The sequence below is a fragment of the Hyperolius riggenbachi genome, chromosome 5, assembly GCF_040937935.1.
Source record: "Hyperolius riggenbachi isolate aHypRig1 chromosome 5, aHypRig1.pri, whole genome shotgun sequence".
Lineage (NCBI taxonomy): Eukaryota > Metazoa > Chordata > Amphibia > Anura > Hyperoliidae > Hyperolius > Hyperolius riggenbachi.
Window position 1 is genome coordinate 376,578,158 of NC_090650.1, and position 16,272 is coordinate 376,594,429.

Here is a 16,272-nt window from a genome sequence, read left to right on the forward strand (position 1 = left end):
TGTGTAGGATTATTAGGTCCAATGACAATTGATCAATGTACCCATTAAAACACTAAGGAAAATGTCAACATTATTTACATACATAAGAATAAATGATAATTCTAAAAAGATGACGAGAAAAAAATGCAAATAAGAAGATAAATGACAGGCAGAATTCAATTTTAAACTTTTTTTTTTTGTAATAACGGCGTCAATTCTCCTTTTATCTTTTCTAACTACAGTCAGAAAGAATTGCAATTGTAAGTTCATTCCATCTATGGCCACTATAGTGCACTGTTGTCTATGGTAATGTTCATGGGAGAGTTGGGCGGGAGAGAAGCGCTTACGTCATGGTTGTGCGCCTGCTTATACAGACCAGGAGACAGCTGTGCAATGTGGAAGTTGGTGAGGGAGATTGGTGGAGGAGGTAACGCACATGATAGCATGATAGTGTTATTATAGAGCAGCGCCAGTGTCCGCCATCCTCGTGCTTTAGGAAGTGATGATCTCCTCTGCTGCCCCTAAGCCTCAGTCTGCAAGTGCAGCAAAACCTTCACTGCTGTACTTACTGCTGCCCCGTTATTTACTTAAAAATAACTGTACTCTCTGCCCTGTATTTGAGTTACTGTGTGTCCTGCAGAAAGTGTGGCATGTTTATAAGCTTAATACTGTTGAGAAATTTGTCCTGTAATGGAATTTTGCACTTCTACATCTGGGAAACTTTTCATGTGTCATATATATCAATATATAGTCAAAAAAAAAAAAAAAAGTTAGCTAAGTAGAGGAAAGCCTCTGGATGTTCCAGAGACTTCCATGATCTTCCTACACACCTCCATTCTGCTGGGGCCCTCTGATAATACCCACTGCTAAGTATTGTGCATTAGGCTGCGTTTCCCATTATTGATGAGTGCTGCTGCATTGAATAGTTGCAAAGTATGGCCCGTGCCTGCGCATGAGTACAGAGCTGCTTGTGTAAGGCTTTTTCTTATGTGCATGAACAGCTCTGTACTACTGTGCAGGCGTGAACTGTATTGGCAGCAAAGCGCAGCCACAAAGAGGAATAGGGTCCCAGCTGGCACTCGAGGGGCTGTGGGCACCAGAGGATGCCTCTTAAGCCTCCAGAGGCTCACCTCTGCAGTAATTAGGACAGCGAAGTCCCAGTTATTCAGAATTCAGGCAACCAGAAGTCTCCACTAACTGGCATGCCGGTGGGATAATGGGGACTGCATTTTTGGGGTGTTTCATTGGGGGGGTGTGGAGGCATTTTAAATAGATACTGGGACTCGAGTGATGTCTGGCAGTCTCCCCGTACCTCCCTGTGTGGTCCTAGGGGCTTTCTGGCACGGTGCACAGAAGCCGGCTTGGCACATGACTGGATGCAGGACATGTGACTTGTCTTGCGTGTACGGAGGAAGCCAGAAAGCTGCTCTGAGCCCGTGAAGAGGTATGGTGAGACTGCCAGGCATTGATTGAGGCTTAGTATTTGCAGGGGAGGTTTGTGGCCTTTTTTTTTTTTTTTTTTTTTTTTTTTTTTTTAAGCCGGTTGCTCAGGCAACTGGCAAGCACATGTATCCGGCATCAGGTGATCCCCGCTAGTGCTGGATTGTTCATTTTCAACCTTTCAGAATTTCAGGAATCAGGAGTAGTTTATTTCGCCAAGCATGACTGGGTCATGCCCGGAATTGGGTTTGGCACAGTACATTTGGCTCAGAAGAGACATCAATCTATAGCATAGAGCAACAGGAGCAGAAATGCAGAAATTTACAATTACACATGTCAGTAGCAGACGGTTACATTTCAATTTCATTTACATTGTACATTACATTTCATTTGCATTTCCATTTTACATACTAGAGCAGCCGTTGGCTCTGTCCGTGACAGTTCTATATGTCATGGGGGTGCCCTGATGGGAGTATGTGGAGGGAGTTCAGGAGGCTGACAGCTGAGGGGAAGAAGGAATTACTGTGCCTAGCCGTCTTGGTGTAGATGGCCCGAAGCCTCCGTCCCAATGGCATCGGACTGAAGTAGCAGTGGCCCGGGTGAGAGGGGTCGTTAGCGATCTTCAGGGCCCTCGATCTCAGTCTTTTGTTGTGTAGGAGGGCAAGTGAGGGGAGAGATCTCCCAATGACCCTCTCCGCCGCCCTGATGACCCTCTGAAGTAGGTGCCTGTCGCTGGCGGTTGCGCCAGCGTACCAGACCAGAATGGATGAGCAGAGGATCGACTCAATGGTAGCGGAGTAGAAATTGGTCAGAATCTCTTGGGCCATGCCAAATTTCCTCAGCTGGCGGAGGAAGTACAGTCTCTGCTGGGCTTTTCTCTGTATCGCCGTGATATTGGGCCTCCAGGTGAGGTCACTGGAGATTGTGGTGCCCAGGAGGCGAGCGCAGGGTACTCTTGCCAACTTCGTACCATCGATGTGAATTGGGGGTGGGGTGGAAGCAGACCTTCTGAAGTCAACAAGAATTTCTTCAAAGAGTACCCAAGCCAAAGCTCGGGTACAAAATTAGATACTTACCTAAAGCTGCATTGTCACTAATCCTGTCAGGACCACACAGCTCTTCTTCCTTCAGCGTGGCTGCGCAATAGCTGACCCTCACATGGCTCTGTGCTATTGCGCACACGTAAGCATGTTCACATGGGTGCAGAGATTGTTCGCACATGGTCAAGATGTGCAGGAGGTTCTTGGGCAGTGTTGGAGAATGGTGTTTGAAGCCTCTGGAAGGTCCAGGGTCCCCTCTCCTTAGGTAAGTATTTATTTAATTTTTGACCTGGGATTCACCTTGAGTCGTGCAGGGGTGGCAGTGTAAAGACCTGCCCTTTCCTATAGGCATAGGGGATTTTTTAATTATTGTTCCAGTGCTGCACTTTATCATTCCTAAAATGCTCTTGTGTGGAATCCTAATTTATGGCAAAGTATCAGTATATAGGGGAGATGTTCTATTGTGAAAGCATCAAAGTAAATGCAAAGTGCTGCATCAAGGCATGTTTACTGGTAACAACTATGAATGGTCAATGTAGGATGCGCACAGCCAAGCCTGACTCCGGCGACCTGGGAGAGATGGGCTTTTAGGCATAATGTGGGGGCAGAAAGGAGAATGAGGGAGTGACAGGCATCAGGACAGGTAAGAGTGTATGCCTGCTCCACATGTTTTTGTTAATATTTTCACATCTGGGCCCCTTTGCAATTCACTTTTTCTCCTGAGTTTTCATTTGCATTTGAAGCCACCAGCAATCAAGACAATACTTAAAATACATTTTGTGGCACTTTCTCGCCAATTTTTGGGTACTTTTTTCAATTGTAAAATGCTGAAAAGTTAAATTAAAGAGAAGATGAAAATTATCTCCTGGGAGATAACTCAGGTGAAAAAGCTAATTGCATATGGGCCTTGGTATCCTTTAAGTTGGAAATGGTGTCTGAGCCAATCTTTTCCTGACACCTACCTCTGCTAGTTAGAGATTAACTCTTTATTTTGATAGTGCTGCAGTTACAGCAGTGCCTCATTGGTAAAAAAAAAAAAAAAAACCCTGTCATAGCTGCAGTGCTGCTCACAAAGAGGTAAACTGTAAGCAGAGGTAGCAGATGGGTAGAGTTGTTCTGTTCTTATCAGTGACAGCTGCTCTCTAGCTTGTTGAAAAACCCCTATCTTTGCAGCTGCAAGCTTTTGTGAATGGATCCTGGGACACAGAAATGCAGTAAATGGATCCTATGTGAAAAATAAGATCTGCTTTCACTTGCATTTTAAAACTGATGCGTTTGCTGTTTTTGGCAAATGGCTCGCCCTGCTGTGACAAATTTCCCAGTGGTGTTAATTACTATTCCCCCTCAAAGGAGCCATACAGTGAAGGTAAGATGCAATTCCGTTTCCAGCTATTGCTGGCGACCCAATTGTGCTGTCTTTCTTGTAATTTGGCCTCCATCTTTTGCTGGCACTGTAATTGCTCATTGAGCGCCACTTTAGCGTAATTCACATTACGGCCTATGGTGGCGCCCAAATGTCCTTGAAATGCACTGCACTTTTTGTATCTGACTTACTAAAATACAGCTTTGGCTGCAGGTTCATTCACTCATCTGCAATACAACAAACACAATCCTCTCTGTGGTCTGATTTGACCCAGGGGAGGCCAGTGAATAATGGATCTCCTATTTCTCTTTCGGGTTTTTAGAGATCGTTTATGTTCTGCATTTTAGTAAAAGATTCATAGATTGTCAGCCCATCTGTCCCGCAGATGATCTGTATCGGCGTTGTCAGACGTGATCTTCTTGTTAGGTGGAAATCTTAGGTAATTCCATTATAGCATTAGGCAGTCCGCAGATAAAAGGCTGCCTAGCCAGCTGATCATAACGCAGCTATATTTGTGTTCTTTATATTGCAGTGTTTATCTGTGTGAAATTGGTTTTGTGACAACAGAAGGTGGAGGTTATCCAATTTGCTTGACAAATGGAAAGAGGGAATATATAGTGTACTACTTTTTTTTTTTTTTTGTTGTATGTTTTATATAGTTAGATGAGGGGTAATACTCAACGGGGGTTACCTCAAACAGGGTGACTCTCTAGAGTGATTACTTGTGATTCAAATGAGGCTTAAAGAGACTCTGAAGCGAGAATAAATCTCGCTTCAGAGCTCATAGTTAGCAGGGGCATGCGTGCCCCTGCTAAACCGCCGCTATCCCGTGGCTAAACGGGGGTCCCTTCACCCCCAAACCCCCCCCCCCCCTGCAAAATCAACGACCAACTTGGTCGTAAATTTTGCTCTTCCTGGAGGCAGGGCTAACGGCTGCAGCCCTGCCTCTCAGCGCATCGCCGCCTCTCCCGCGGGAAGTGAAGGAAGACTGAGAGAGGCGGGGGAGAGGCGGAGGTACGCGTCTGATAGACGCGCGGGAGGCAGGGCTGCGGCGGTTAGCCCTGCCCCAATGCGGAAGCGCTCCCCGGCTGCACGGAGGGGATTTGGGGGGTAAGGGACCCCCGTTAAGCCGCGGGATAGCGGCGGTTTAGCAGGGGCACACATCTGCTATCTATGAGGTCTGAAGCGAGATTTATTCTCGCTTCAGACTCTCTTTAATTGGTGCAGGTGTGCGGCGGGGATAGAAGGGGTTAGTTACCCATAATTTCACTGTCCGTCCTGCGTTCCAAACAGCTTGCATGCGTCCTGTTGGTCGCGTTGCAAACACTACTACGTGCACTTCCTCCTTCAAGCCGGAAGAAGGAAGTGTGCCGGTGTGAGGCTTGCAACGCGACCAATAGAAATCGTGCAAGCTGTTTGGAACGCAGGGGGACGGCGGAATTATGGGTAACTAACCCCTGGTATCCCCGCCGCACACATGCACCAATTAAGCCTCATTTGAATCACGGGTAATTACTTGTGAGAGCAACCCTGACCTCAAAGGCAACTATTGTGTGGGGAGAACAAACACGACCACACTCAGGTTAAAAAGTTGCTCTTTGTAGAATCAGGAAAACGGGGTAGCACTCCTTCACCAAGGGTGGATAATACAATTCAAAGGAAAGTAGATAAAAAAAAGAGCTGCCACTTAGGATAAAATATACAAATCCAGTTAAAATGGATGTATCAGAAGACTTGCCTCTTGGTATATGATACAGGTACAGTAGAATCTTGTTATAGTAAACCTCTGGATATATAAACTCAGTCCTCAGGTCCCAGCAAATGCATCTCTATATAATATACAATGGATGACCAATTCTGATATAGAAAGCTACTTGTCCTGGTCCCTTGGAGTTTACTACGGTATAAAGGGATTCTTCTGTCAGATTTCTAGAATAGCTTTAATAAAGAACCATGATCGTAAAAAATTGTAAAATATAAAATGCATGTAAAGACATATAAATAAGAAGTATGTTTCTTCCAGAGTAAAATGAGGTATACATTTATTTTCTCCTATGTTGCTGTTACTCGCAGTAATTAGTAGAAATATCATGGAACTGACAAGTTTTGGACTAGCCCATCTCTTCATGGGGGATTCTCTATATTTTATTCATCACAAAAGTATTGCCTAGAAAGAATCTATACAAAGATGCCAGCAGACCTCCCTACCTGTTTGCACACTGTTGTGGCAGTTGGACTGAGCAACTGCCATTCACTTAGTGCTTTTGAAAATAAAGTCCTGAGAATCCCCATGAGGAGATGGGCTAGTTCAAAAACTGTCAGTTCTGTCAGATTTCTGATACCTACTGTAAGTGACAGCGACATAGCAGAAAAGTAATTTATAGCACATATTCATGAATTTTAAATTTTACAATTTTTAGTGATAGTAGTCCATTAAGACATGAAACACTCCAACTAAAACACATTTCACAGGAAATTTCCAGCGTTTTCTGGCAAAAATGTTAGTGTCTGTTGCCCAATAGGAGTAGGCTTGGTGCCTTGAAATGCGTTGGTATATTTAATGTCTTAATTAAAGGACACCCAAGGCGAAAATTAACTGATGTGATAAACAGTTGCATCTATTTGTTAGATATACCACAGATTTATTTTATATTTAAATCTACTTTTTTAAATTTTTAATTGTTTCTGCTCAATGACACATTCATCGAAGTATACCAGAGCTCAAATCTATGAACTATTGACCAGGGCTGTGGAGTCGGTACAAAAATCTTCCGAATCCAACTCCGACTCCTCAGTTTATGAAACCACCGACTCCGGGGTACCCAAAATGGCTCAGACTCCTCGACTCCAACTTTGACTCCATAGTCCTGCTATTGACCCCCTTTATCTCTTTTCTGCTCTCAGAAGCCATTTTCTGCTAGGAAAGTGTTTTATGGTTGTATTTCCTTATCCGTGAGGGATATGCTGTAGTCTGACCCAGACAGAAACTGTCACTTGCATACCTGATTTTTTTAAAATACCGTTCAGGCAGAGAAAGAATAAAAGCAGCACAGCATAGTTATTAGTGCGCTCGGCACTGAACATACCCATGTCTAGCTATGTTACACCTTGGTCACGTAACACCTTGGTCAAACTTCAAAGAAATTGATGAAGAAGTCACATCAAGCATCCTCCTTCACCTCCGCCTAACTACCTGTGACCTGGATCCTGGCCCAATACAGTTCATGTTAAACTGCCCCGACCTGTTCGTACCAGTATTCCCTTAAAATTGTTAACTGTTCCTTACAATCAGGGATATTTCCTGCTTTACTGAAGGAAGCAATCATCAGGCCTCTCCTCAAAAAACCCTCCCTGGACCCAGATGCAATGACCAGCTACAGACCTGTCTCTAACCTCCCCTTTCTGGGAAAGCTAATTGAAAAAGCTGTTTACCTCCAGCTACAAGCCAAAATCCTACAAAACAACAGTTATGACCCATTCCAGTCTGGCTTCAAGAAACACCACAGCACTGAAACTGCCCTCATCCAAATATGAAACCACCTGCTCATGGCAAGAGACAGAGGAGAGTGCTCGATCCTCATAGGCCTAGTGCACACCAAAAACCGCTAGCAGATCCGCAAAATGCTAGCAGATTTTGAAACGCTTTTTCTTATTTTTCTGCAGCGTTTCAGCTAGGGTTTTACGGTTTTGTGTAGCGGTTTTGGTATAGTAGATTTCATGTATTGTTACAGTAAAGCTGTTACTGAACAGCTACTGTAACAAAAAACGCCTGGCAAACCGCTCTGAAGTGCCGTTTTTCAGAGCGGTTTGCGGTTTTCCTATACTTAACATTGAGGCAGAAACGCATCCGCAATCCAAAATCTGCAGCAGCCCGGGAGTATGCGTTTCTGCAAAACGCCTCCCGCTCTGGTGTGCACCAGCCCATTGAAATACATTACCCTAGCGGATCCGCACCCGCAAGCAGATCGCAAACCGCAGCGGAACCGCTCTGGTGTGCACTAGGCCATACTGCTAGACCTTTCTGCAGCCTTTGATACAGTTGACCATGACATCTTGATAAACAGGCTACAGGAATACTGCGGCATTGATGGCATAGTTCTTCAGTGGTTCCAATCCTTCTTGAGTGGCAGAACCCACAAAGTCTATGGGGCCCTTCCTGTCCACCCCTGTATCACTTAAGTATGGGGTGCCCCAGAGCTCAATCCTCTCTCCCCTGCTTTTCACGATTTACATGTTACCGCTTGGAAAACGAATCCAAAAACATGGCCTGACATACCACTGCTATGCAGACGACACCCAACTATATCTTTCCTTCAAGCCTGGTGTGACAGACCCAACTCTAACTATAAACGCCTGCTTACGTGAACTACAGCGATGGATGAATGACAACTGGCTGAAACTAAATGCAGACAAAACTGAAGTCCTTCTGATTGGAGGGCAGAGCATGATAACAAAACAACTTAACTTGCAGTCTTCACCACTGGGAATAGGAGGCACGGATCTACGCAGCTCGGACCATGTGCGTAGCCTGGGAGTTCTAATTGATGGAGAGTTAAACTTCAGAACTCAAATCTCCGCTGTGGTGAAATCATCCTATTTTCACCTGAAGAACATTGCAAAAATCAAGCACCTCATTCCCCCCCCCCCCCCCCCCACCCCGAAGATCTGCCAACCTTAGTCCATGCCTTAATCACATCCCGACTGGACTACTGCAATGCTCTCTACACTGGCCTTTCCAAAAAAAGGTCTTGCACCGCTTACAGCTGATACAGAATACTGCTGCCAGACTGCTAACCAACCCCGTCATTGCCACATAACGCCAGTCCTGCCCTCCCTTCACTGGCTACCTATAGAATGGAGGGTCCTATTCAAGATCGGCCTACTGACATTTAAATCCCTGAATAATCTAGGCCCTGGATACATGAAAGATGTGTTGCAGCTACGTAGCAATCCCCGCATTCTCAGATCCACAGGTTCTAATAATCTAGTCATACCCAGAGTCCACTTGGAATCTTTTGGTCCCAGAGCCTTCTGTCCTGCTGCCCCTACGTTTTGGAACTCCTTACCTCAACAGATCAGGACAGCTCCATCCCTGGACGTGTTTAAATCCAGACTGAAAACCCACCTGTTCAGTTTGGCATTTGCAGAAATATAACTTTTGTTGTGTGAATACTTCATCCTACTACCAATTACTGAATCTGAGAGAGCCTAAGTGCTTTGAGTCCTATGGGAGAAAAACGCTATAGAAATGTTATTGTATTGTATTGTATTACATGTCACCTCAGGTATCCTTTAAAGCTGTTTTAGAAATCTGACTACACTTGTCATATACCCAGAGATAGGTTCACCTCTATGGGCTGGTGCACACCGAGAGGCTTTTTCAGCGTTTCTGCAGCCGCTTGCGTTGGTCAATGTATCTCAATGGGGTGGTGCACACCAGAGCGGGAGGCGTTTTGCAGAAACGAAAAATGCCGGGGTGAGGCATTTTTTTGGATTGCGGGTGCGTTTCTGCCTCAATGTTAAGTATAGGAAAAACGCAAACCGCTCTGAAAAACGGCACTTCAGAGCGGTTTTGCAGGCGTTTTTGTTACAGAAGCTGTTCAGTAACAGCTTTACTGTAACAATATCTGAAATCTACTATACTGAAAACCGCAGCAGCAATCCGCAAAACGCCATAGAAAAATAAAAAAAAGCGTTTCAAAATCTGCTAGCATTTTGCGGATCTGCTAGCGGTTTTTGGTGTGCACCGGGCCTTACTCCCTTTTTTAACTAGATTTAAGTGTATGTTATTGTTTGTGGCACCACTGTTTTACCTGCGTTCCTTGAAAAGGTTATCAATGATGTACTATTCATGAGTCATGCTGACCATGCTCTGCTTGTGGGAGGGTTTCTCTGGGGAATGCTTTCTTGTGTTTCCCGGTGCGATTCAGCTTATGGGATACAATAATTCCTGCCTGACTGACGTTCGTAATGGCGGCTCAGTGCTGTGAATTCTGATTGTGCTATCCTTTCTTGTCTTCCACAGGACAGTCTTATCACTTCCTTAGTGATACCGATTATGTAGTTGGGCGCAAGAACTGCTCCATATTGATTGAAGATGATCAGTCCATTAGCAGATCCCATGCGACTTTCTCCATCAGTCACCCCCTCTCCAGCCTGGTGAGTCTCCTCTGCTCTGCAGGACAGTATGGTGCTGGAGGTTTAACTGCTCATTAGCAGGGTCTCTTTTGTGTAAGGCCTCATTCACACCTTAAATCGAAAACTTTTTGTGGGCTTTTCTGCCCTAGCCCCCACCCCCTCCCGGCGCTCCACTGCGTGCTGCATTTCTCTTAAAATCGCTTTTCTAAGCGCTTTTCCAGAGCGGTTTTGTAATTCACTCCCTGACGCAAGTCAGGAAATGAACTCTTTGATCCGGAAAATAATAAATACAATGTATTTATTCTGAAAAAACTGAACGCAAGCACTGCGCAAAGCGATTTTTGTGAGCGTTTAGCATTTTCCTATACCTTCCATTGAGGCAAAATTACCCCAAAAATGGTACAGGCACCGCTTTGCTGCACGCACAGCGCACGAACCGCGTTGATATGATCCTTCTCATGGAGATTCATTGCACAAGCGTTTTGTGGGCGGTTTTAAAAAAAATCTCCTTCGCTTGGAAAAAGGCTGAAAACATAAGGCTGAAACCCATAGTCCCCTTCCCCAAACCTCGTTACAAAGTACTTTTATCCTAAATGTCCCCTTGTGAATGCCTTCAACTCCTCAATCCCCCCCATTTCACACACACTAGACAAGACACCACATTTATATTGTACGTTTCTTCTGGAGGATTCACAGCGTCCAGTAGGCCTGCACGATTTTAGGAAAACAATTAAATTGTGATTAATTTTTTTTTTTGATCAGGATTTTCTACAAATCAAGCTTTAGCCTTAAATGCACAATGTACAGTAACATTTACAAACATGCATTGACAGAAAATTACATCATACTATCAAATTTGACAGTATGATGTACATTTCTGTCATGTTTATACATTTTACTGCATTGTGAATGTATCAAAATGAATAGCAACTATTAATACATGCAAAGCTGAGTACCACAGCAGATCCTGGGCAGCGGCCACTCACTGGGCAGCGGTGGTGATCCAAGTTTTTTGCTCGACAGGATAGTGGAGAGATAACAGATCCTGGGCAATCAGCAAATGTACATTACACTGTGTGACCATGAGAGACAGGGTGCAGAACAGGAGTGCCTGATGTGTGGATCCTTCTCCTCCACAAGCAACGTGCTGGCCGCATTACACTACTTACTACCGCTCTGACTCCTTCCGGTGCCAACACAAACAAATTTACGCATAGAATGCTTAAAATGGTAAAAAGCCTGCAAGCTTGCTTAAAATTGTACGCATGGAAAAATTGCCACTTTGACAATTAGGAAATCTTCTTGCCGCAAAAAGCGATATCGATTTTAAAATATATCGTGCAGCCCTAGCGTCCAGGATAATTGGGGAGCCTTGCACAAAGACTACTTACTGTTTTATGTACTTGCTCGAGCTGAGATTTGAGCCCTGGTTAAAGGCTTAAAGGGAAGGTCCAAGCAAAATAAAAAAATGAGTTTCACTTACCTGGGGCTTCTACCAGCCCCATGCAGGCATCCTGTGCCCTCGTAGTCACTCACTGCTGCTCCAGTCCCCCGCTGGCAGCTTGCCGACCTCGGAGGTCGGCGGGACGCATTGCGTACATTTTTACGCATTCCCGCTAGTGCTGGAACATTAACACATACATTTTTACGCGTTAGTGGTTCAATGCGCAAATTTTTACGCATTGAACCACTAACGCGTAAAAATGTATGTGTTAATGTTCCTGCACTAGCGGGAATGCGTAAAAATGTACGCATTGCGACCTCCGAGGTCGGCATGCTGCCAGCGGGGGACTGGTGCAGCAGTGAGTCACTACGAGGGCACAGGATGGCTGCATGGGGCTGGTAGAAGCCCCAGGTAAGTGAAACTCATTTTTTTATTTTGCTTGGACCTTCCCTTTAAAGTGGACCTGAACTCTTGCACAGGACACAAGGGAAACAACAGAAATGCACCTTATATGTATTTAAAGTGAACCAGAGACGAAGCATTAGAGAAAACACCTACCCTGCTCTCTGTTTCATTCTTCACTGCTCTGACTGCTCGTTATCAGCCCTGATAAAATCCCCGACTAATCATTCAGGCCTGGTGCACACCAAAACACGCTAGCAGATCTGCAAAATGCTAGCAGATTTTGAAACGCTTTTTCTTACTTTTCTGTAGCGTTTCACCTAGCATTTTGCGGTTTTGTGAAGCGTTTTTTGGTGTAGTAGATTTTAGATATTGTTACAGTAAAACTGTTACTGAACAGCTTCTGTAACAAAAACGCCTGCAAAACTGCTCTGAACTGCCGTTTTTCAGAGCAGTTTGCGTTTTTCCTATACTTTACATTGGAGGCAGAAACGCATCCACAATCCAAAAAATGCCTCACCCCGAGATTATGCGTTTTTCCAAAACGCCTCCCGCTCTGGTGTGACCCACCCCATTGAGATACATTGACCAACGTATCCGCAGCCGCAAGCGGCTGCAGAAACGCTGAAAAAGCAGCTCGGTGTGCACCAGCCCTCAGTCTGGCTTTGCTCAGGAATCATTATAGCAGAGCCAGAAGGGGGCAGGCTTGGACTTGAAAAGACATCAGAGAAGACAGACTCAGCTGCATTCAGTCTAGCTTTGCTCAGGAGTCATTATAGCGCTGTCTTCTCTGAAGTCTTTTCAAGCCCAAGCCTGCCCTCTTCTGGCTCTGCTATGACTCAGCTATAATGATTCCTGAGCAAAGCCAGACTGAATGCTCAGTCGGGGATTTTATCAGGGCTGATAACAAGCAGGCTGAGCAGTGAAGAATGAAACAGAGCAGGGTAGGTATTTTCTCTAATATTCCCACTGATATATACTGTATGGTAAAATACATGAGGGTGCTTTGACTTTGGTTCACTTTAAGTCCGCTTTAAGACGATGCTGCAGGCATTGAGTGTTGTACAGACATGTCACACGCTATAGTCGAGAGGCATGTTCTGTTTCTATGGCTACCATTACCTGGTTAATAACTAATAATATTTATAATATATTTTAGAGCAGAGAGGAAGTTCTGAATTCATGTTCACTTTAAGCTATAAGATCAACATGACAGCCATGCTGTTGACATTTTAAAAAATAAACATGGCGGCCTCCATATTCCTCCCTATGTTGGTTTCCTATACCAGCCCTGATGCTTCTCAGCCTTCTACCACCTCCAAAAATGATCTCCCTAAAGTGTTCATGTAGATATTTGTAGCCTTTCTCTGTGTCTAACCAGGGCCAGCCAGACACGCTTCCTGTCCTGTCTGTTAAGGATTCCTCAAAGTATGGCACTTTTGTTAATGGAGAAAAGATGGAGAGTGCTACGCCCAGAAATCTGAAACCAGGTGACCAGATCACATTCGGAGTGTACACCAGCAAATTCAGGTAAGTCACTGCTTTATATTCTACCACATGAAATGAGTGCAAAAGAACCACTGCAGCATATAATTGCATATAGCAAAGTCCCAGTTGCTTTAGCTGTTTAGCCCATTTGTCATTCTGTTAATTTGCTTGCCATTTTTTATTGGTGTTTATTTACGGAGATTAAAAAAAGTAATTTTGTTGCCCATCCCAGTAGACTAATTTGATGCAGCGCTTGCAAATCTCTCCTGTGGTGATCCTAGTGGAAGTTCCACTATGCATCCAGAAGGTGTCAGTGGAGAACCAGTGTTGGTTTCTGCAAACCCCTAATCAGAAATACCGTAAAATAATTTTCGAGCAATGAGTAAGGTGCAGTTTTCATAGAAACAGTTAACCCAATTTGGTGTTTTTACACATTCAGGTAGACTAGCGCTTACTATTAGTCAGTCAATGTTTAAAGTACTGAATGTAATTTAACAATTAAAAATGTTTCTATTTTACAATATCTCACTAATATTATAAATGCGAAAGTTTGGATGTTAGTTAATAACGCAACAATGACTGAAAGGATTCGAATGATATTTGGCACACACATAGTACATTACCTGAAATAACATACCCCCCCCCCATAATCGAAAAGTGGTCAGCGACAAATACAAATTTCACTGGGGAAATGTAAACTGCAGCCATTCATACACTGTTTATGGTAGGGTTCTCATACTTGGCACAGTTGGTCACTGGTGATTAATATTCAGAAAAGTGGGTGGAGCCTACAAAAGTCAGTAAAAATTCACCTATTGATTTTCAAGGGGAATATTTAATTGCTGCCATTCTTGCACTGTTAATGGCACAAGCCTCAAACCTGGTACAGTTGGTCATTGGGTGACTGGGGTTCAAATTTAGAGAAGGGAGTGGAGCCACAAACCGCTAATCAGATTTGTTTCATTTCATTGCACATTATTGATGCCAAAGACCGCAAAGCTCACAAACTTGGTCATTGAGTAATTGTGTGTTAGGGCTAGAAAAAGTGGGCGGAGCCAACGCCAGCCAAATACATACCCGGGCAATGCCAGGCCATCATCTAGTTCATTTATAAATGATTTAGTCAGTGTTTGCTCATTGTAAAATCTTTCCTCACCCTGATTTACCTTCTCAACTGAAGTGTGAAGTATATGGGGCTGCCATGTTTATGAACTTTTAAACAATACCAGTTGCCTGGCAACCTTGCTGGGCTGCAGTAGTGTCTGAATAACTCCTGAAACAAGCATGCAGCTAATCTTGTCAGATCTGACAATAATGCCAGAAACACCTGATCTGCTGCATGTTTGTTCAGGGTCTATAGCTAAAAGTATTAGAGGCAAAGGATCAGCAGGACAGCCAGGTAACTGGTATTGCTTTAAAGCAGGGGTAAGGAACCTATGGCTCGGAAGCCAGATGTGGCTCTTTTGATGGCTACATATGGCTCACATACAAATCAGTAGAGGTTGATTCACTAAGCTACACTGCTCAAGCAGCGCAGCTTAGTGTGACAGCGCAAGTAACATTTTCAAAGTAGGCATGCTACTGATGTAGTGTGCACTACTAACTTGCTCACATTCCCCCCAAAACTAACGGCCACTCCATTTGTCCCACCCTGGATCCTGTCAGGTCCAGTGACTTTGTAGGACGAGGTCCCCACACTTTGATTGGCCCAATTGGCTGTCTGTTACTTGACAGGCAGCCTACTGGGCCAAAGTGCTGGGATCTCATCCTACAAAGTGAATCAACCTTCAAGTCAGCTAGCTAATTGTACGAGCTGTTAGTCGGTATTTCTCCTGTCTGGCTCTTGGGGAAATTGCTGATGTTGCTGAAACCCAGGAGAAGCTGAAGACGTGTCTGACACTTCCACTGCCTGGTGGCTCAAATGTGTACACATCACCATGGCAACAGGGACGTGAGCCCTCTGCTGCGCATGCACACTGTCTGTTTGAAACCTATTGTATTGAATTACATTTTTAAATAATTTAGCTCAGCCAAAAGGTTCCTGACCCCTGCTTTAAAGGAAATCAATATGGCAGCCTCCATATCCCTCTTTCTCCAGTTGCCCTATAAATCTATCACAAATGGTTACAGCTTTGCTGCTGGCAAGGTGTATCTGCAGAATGTTTGTTGTGCGTTCCATAGTGAGCAGAAACACCTGGTTTCCCAGAGTGCACTGGGAGGAGAAGACTGCATAATTAACCACTTCAGCCTACAGCTTCGAAAATCTTATGCATCCGAGCAATGTTCACCTCCCATTCATTCGCTAATAACTTTATCGCTACTTATCAAAATTAATTGATCTATATCTCGTTTTTTCCGCCACTAATTAGGCTTTCTTTAGGTAGTACATTTTGCTAAGAGCCACTTTACTGTAAATACATTTTAACAGGAAGATTAAGATAGAAGTGAAAAAAAATCATTATTTCTCAGTTTTTGGCCATTATAGTTTAAAATTAATACATGCTACAGTAATTAAAACCCATGCATTTTATGTGCCCATTTGTCCCGCTTATTACACCATTTAAATTACATCCCTATCACAATTTATGGCGCCGATATTTTATTTAGAAATAAAGGTGCATTTTTTCAATTTGCGTCCATCACTATTTACAAGCTTATAATTTTAAAAAATGTAATAAGATACTCTCTTGACATGTATATTTAAAAAGTTCAGACCCTTAGGTAACTATTTATGTAGTTTGTTTTTTTTTATTGTAATTTTTTTAATTTTTTTTTTAATACAAAACTGTATTTGGGTAATTTTAGTTTGGGAGGTAAATAGCCAATTTTAGATGTAATGTAATGTATTTTTTTTATTCAGTACAGGTATGTGGGTGCAGTTTACTATTTGGCCACAAGATGGCCACATTCAAAAAATTCCTAGATGCGAACGATGTCGCATCTAGGAACTAAAAAGAAGAGAAGAAGTTTCCTGGGGG

At 43.8% G+C, this 16,272-nt stretch overlaps 1 protein-coding gene across 2 annotated transcripts in view; it reads left to right on the forward strand.

Moving 5' to 3' along the window:
- The first annotated feature begins 331 nt into the window (after positions 1–331).
- NBN (nibrin) overlaps positions 332–16,272 on the forward strand; it is an 89,616-nt gene continuing 73,675 nt past the window's right edge. The window contains exons 1-3 of one of the 2 annotated variants that reach the window (XM_068237607.1): positions 332–406; positions 9,848–9,981; positions 13,188–13,336. In XM_068237607.1, the coding sequence (XP_068093708.1) occupies positions 373–406; positions 9,848–9,981; positions 13,188–13,336 (317 nt within the window). In that variant the 5' untranslated portion in view covers positions 332–372. The remainder of the gene's footprint in view (positions 407–9,847; positions 9,982–13,187; positions 13,337–16,272) is intronic. The other variant, XM_068237608.1, reaches the window with a different exon arrangement.